Raw genomic sequence first — 4,864 nt, forward strand, 5'->3', positions numbered from 1 at the left:
GCACTATTTCTGCAGCACATCTTATGCACCTGTGCCACTGACAAACTTTCTCACAATAAGCGAATAAATGGGTGGCGAAGTGATTTTTTGTTGACTTTACTCGTATTAGTGTGATTAAGTCCACAAACAAACAATAGCGTTGAAATATATGTACTTTCCTACTGTTGATCAAAATCACATGATAAAAGCTTTCCAGGTAATGGTTCATTGATATCATATATTCCCATGATGGGACATGCTGATACGAAAAATATGATAGTTATCGTTGTCTGGATCCTCAGCTACATACCAATAGTGCTTGTTGGACAAGTCAGCATAACTAAATTGTCAACGCACTGGTCGCTTGGGGCCGCTCTCTGATACTGCTCTACCAGATGAATAACAAATAAGCTTAGGTGTATGTACACGGTAAACTTTGCCCCGTCTACCAACAACGGTCATCACAAAAATGAAAGTGTTATCGATTTTATTTTTTGCAAATGATAATCCATTGCTCAGACTTTGAATATAGGGGATTGTGGGATATTTTCACACTAGTCCATTTAAAGAAGACTTAAAGAATGCAGAGAGAATGTAAGTAACGGCTGGCTTGAATTTTGTTCTGGTTCTTCACTCTCTACGACCAAAGACTCTTGTCCGACATAAGAGCTCCAAAGTGATCATTTTGGGCCTGCTAAATTGGCATCTAGTGCTCAAATGTAAGCCAATGAATATCATCCATTGGCCATGACTCATAATAATTTAATCTGCATACTCATAAAATGCTAATCAATCCTATACTTTGTATATATAAACACATTTTTTTTAGGAAATTGAGGATTAAATGCAAACTTGGCACCGGGATCGAGAGAGATATTACCACAAATTGTATACCGGCATCACTGCATAAAAACGCTATAATACTTACTGTATTAGCATGAATTATTGCCTGTATTTTAGCTGAATAGTGCATATACAGGTGAATACAGTTAATAATCCATTGCTTGTATTCAGAAAGCCTGTATTCATGTGGATTCATGTGAATTCACGTGTGTTATTCTATAATACAGGCAACTCATTAATGTGAATTTATCTGTATTATTGCGTTTTCATGCAGTGCATGTTTACAAGATGTGCATGCAGAGATAAGTATCCACTACTTTTGTAGTAAATTAAAAAGGGATTGATATGAGATTTTAAAGACGATCGGGAAGGCTATTTTGGGTTTAGAGTTTTTGAACGAATGTAAAAAAGTCATAGATTGAAGGTTGATAATTTCATATACTTCTCAAAAATCGTCAGGACATCCACAGGAGTTGAAGTGAAGACAGATCATTTTCAGGAAGGGGAAAACAGACGGATCCACAACAAGCAACTTTTACTCGTCTCTCAAAATCGATCGTTCACAAACATGTCTTCAACGCAGATTATAAGTTTTGATAAAAACCCCCAAAACTTTAATCAAAAACAATTCAAAGTATATATGGTAAAGCACATTCCATATTTTGATAAAAATATAAGTTGCGAAGACCAGCTTCACTATGCGTCATTTTTATGAAAATAAAAAGTCCACTCTTTTATAATAATAGCTATTATCATGGAGTACTGTGCGTAGAAAGATGAAATCATTTTGGATTTTGATATTTTAGAATGTGTTATGAAGCCTGGCTAGAGTTAATGTCCTGGCTCACAGTCTAAATATTTTGTTATTAACTGTACAGAAAAGCGCAAAAACTGACGACGAAATCAAGTATTATTAAGTCTATGAATGACCAAGGAGTAATTGTCCAAGCTTGGTAGATCTTCTGAATCGCCTTTCTCGGTTTGGTCCATACGATCCGTATCGACGATCAGATGCTATCTGTTGATTAAAACCAGACTGATCTGTATTCCAGCTATAACCATCTCGATATTGTCCACCTTGCATTTGATACCCGGCGTCACTACCATCAAAAGTTGGTCTTCGTTGATCAGTTTCTTGGTAGTAACCATTGGAATATTGAGGAGCTTGATAGCTTGGCTTTGGTCTCTGTCTATTCGGGAAGTATCTACCAAGCCTTCCACTGCCAAGACTTCCAGAAAAGGTATTACCGGGTATTTCGTTTCCCGGGTAGTAACCACCAGGCATCTGACCGTGCGGACGGTAGCCACTTGGAATTGGCATCTGATCGTCAGGGAAGGCGCCGCTTGGTATCTGACCATTTGGCATCGGCATCTCGCCTCCTGGTTGGTCACCGCTTGGTGTCTGGTCCCCAGTATGACCACCATTTGGCATAGGCATTTCGTCGCTTGGATTGCCATCACCTGGGGTCTGACCATTCCCTTTTGGCTTGTTACAGCCAGGACGTTTGCCACCTGGGCGACCACCACTTGGCATCTCGCCATCTGGGTTGTTATCACCTGGGTGACGGCCACCTGGGGTCTGACCTTCATCGGTTTGATCATCACAGAAACTCAAATCACTGTCCTTATCTGTGCCCATTTTATTGCAGGCGAAAAAACACCGTCCTCTTGAAGTGATTTGTGCAGGGACACCTTTCAAGCAACCGATGGAATATGGATGGTGCTCTGTGAAATGGTATTGATAGAACCCATCCACACATCGACCACTACATACATCTAGATCAGCTGAAGTGAGATTATTGCCATTTTCATCTGTTGGACCATAAATTGGATAACCATCGATGGTCACACCAATGAGCTCTGATTCGTCGTTGCTACGATCGAGTATGCAAGTGGGCAAATCGTGATAATGATACCTTCCTGTTGGGTCAGGGTGTCCGTTGCATACATCGAATACTTCAACTTCAGTGGCGTCTTCACCTCGAGCGTTGACGAGGTTGAATATTGGGATGCCATTTACAGATATGCCGATCGGTCCCATCGGTAAACAGCCTGGTGTTTCAGCTTCAGAAGGAGTTACCGGAACAGAGATCTGGAAATCTTGTTCTATGATACTGTGTGGGTTGTCTTGATTCGGGAAAGAACCTGTTTGGTGATCGGGGATAACGTTGCTGGTGAAAATGTGAAGATCGCCCTCGGTGGCAACTGACACCCAACCAATCTGGTTCGTGTTTGACTCGGCAATTCCACTTGTTCTGAACTTGGCCAGTTCGTCGTTTGTGAGTCCATGCACCAACAGGGTCACATGATACAGTAAGGTCAGGGACAGCGTATGATGTAGTACTGCCATGCTTATCATTGCCTGCAAAATTAAAAATAAGGTAGAAATAAGACAATCCGCCGAATCGTCAAAATTTATCGTCTGAATGACGTAATTGCATGTCTTTTCTTACATGGAGATATATAACAGTGGTAGTTGCAATACGCCAAGAAAACGCCAATCGGTGTTACACGAACTAGATTCTTGTTCTTGTCTTATTTTCACAACGCATTGTACAATATCGATACAATTATCAATCGTGCTAATTCGTTTTAGATACGATCCGTGGAGGACTTTAAGTAGAAGGATGCACTATGTATTTTGGCTATGTCATATGTGTTTTCCCATTCTCTGTGAATTCAGCACTTGTTCAATATTACTCTAATATAGGTATTCAAATGCACCAAATTGTTCTCGTAACATCAACATTTTATCTCTATCTGAAATTTTAGCAATGACTATTCTCATCACACGGAAATTCAGTTCATTTCACTGCCTAAAATTGGCTTTCACAACTTAATTACGACCATGGGAACTGAACGATAAGAAAAATAACTTGACAAAACTCAGGACAATAACTTTATACAATGAACTCTGTACGTTTTATGTGATAGGGTCAGAAGTCATTGCCAGCACCGAAATGCACTGCTCAAACATAAAAATGTGCATGTAAACTGCATTCTCTGGAAACGTGACGAAATGGTCGAAACCTTCACACCTTATGGTTTAAATATCTTCACATTTGTTGCATTTATTAGCTTGCTCAGTTATTCTTGATTACTGTCCTTCCAAATAAAACGTATGCGCTGACCTTTGGCACAACAGAAATGCAATAACGGTCGCTGGCATGATCCATCAGCTTCACTGGCGTATTTGTACACCGATTTGTTGACAAGGATGACTAAGTGTTTCTACTTTCATACCACTCAAAGCTTGCAATGTTTGTTAGTTAGCCTGTGCAGACTGGTAGATTGTGTCGCTTGTTTGATAGGCGGTACGGGATATTGTCATTGAATAACCAATCGTCCTTACCTGGAGTAAAGAAATGTAAACAACGAATACGTGAATGTCGTCAGGCCAGGTGACTAAGTTGATCCTCGCTGGAAGTCTTTACTCTGAAGAGAACACAAATCAAACGTCTTTGCTTTCAGAGAGTCTTCAGTGTATCTGCAGACTACATTCGTCTGGAGACAAGCTTTGTGGTTTGAGTGTCTCGGCTGGAGCATGCTTATATTTATAGCAATATCTCTTGGTGGAGTCGTCTGTGCCATGACTCACTGTAGTGAAAAGGATAAAGACTGATTTACTGGGTGTTATAAGGTCATCTATTGTTTGGCTGAGTGAAGTCGTACCGATTGTACACCGTTTTACAGCGCGGTGACGCACACATGGTCTGCAAGGTACTTTTTGTACTATTATTATGCAAAGCAACTCGTCTGAAATTCGATGATCAAGTACTGTGTGCACGGCATTGCCAGGCAGCGCTATCCCCGCCACTCCAAATGTTAGGACAACTCATCGATTTTGAGTTTTAAATTTACACCATATATGGTTTGAGTCCTTTTAGGAAAAACGCAGCTATAACCCCTGCTTTATAAACGCTGGCTAAGTATCAATAATTTACCAATACACTGTATGTGCAAAAATGCTCAGGTGTGTATCAAACCTATCACCACCAAAAGCCTTTTCAAATTTGTTTTCTTTTTACGTTTTTAGGGCCAA

General features: G+C 40.2%; 1 protein-coding gene across 1 annotated transcript; it reads right to left on the reverse strand.

Moving 5' to 3' along the window:
* Positions 1–1,428: 1,428 nt before the first annotated feature.
* On the reverse strand, positions 1,429–4,336 carry LOC139136241 (uncharacterized). Its single transcript, XM_070703978.1, has 2 exons — positions 4,175–4,336; positions 1,429–3,184 (listed from the first exon to the last, which is right to left on the reverse strand). Exon 2 carries the CDS (start codon positions 3,179–3,181, stop codon positions 1,742–1,744), a length of 1,440 nt encoding a protein of 479 aa, XP_070560079.1. The 5' UTR covers positions 3,182–3,184; positions 4,175–4,336; the 3' UTR covers positions 1,429–1,741.
* Between the last annotated feature and the right edge of the window lie 528 nt (positions 4,337–4,864).

This window comes from Ptychodera flava, chromosome 7 (genome assembly GCF_041260155.1).
Source record: "Ptychodera flava strain L36383 chromosome 7, AS_Pfla_20210202, whole genome shotgun sequence".
Classification (NCBI taxonomy): Eukaryota; Metazoa; Hemichordata; class Enteropneusta; family Ptychoderidae; genus Ptychodera; species Ptychodera flava.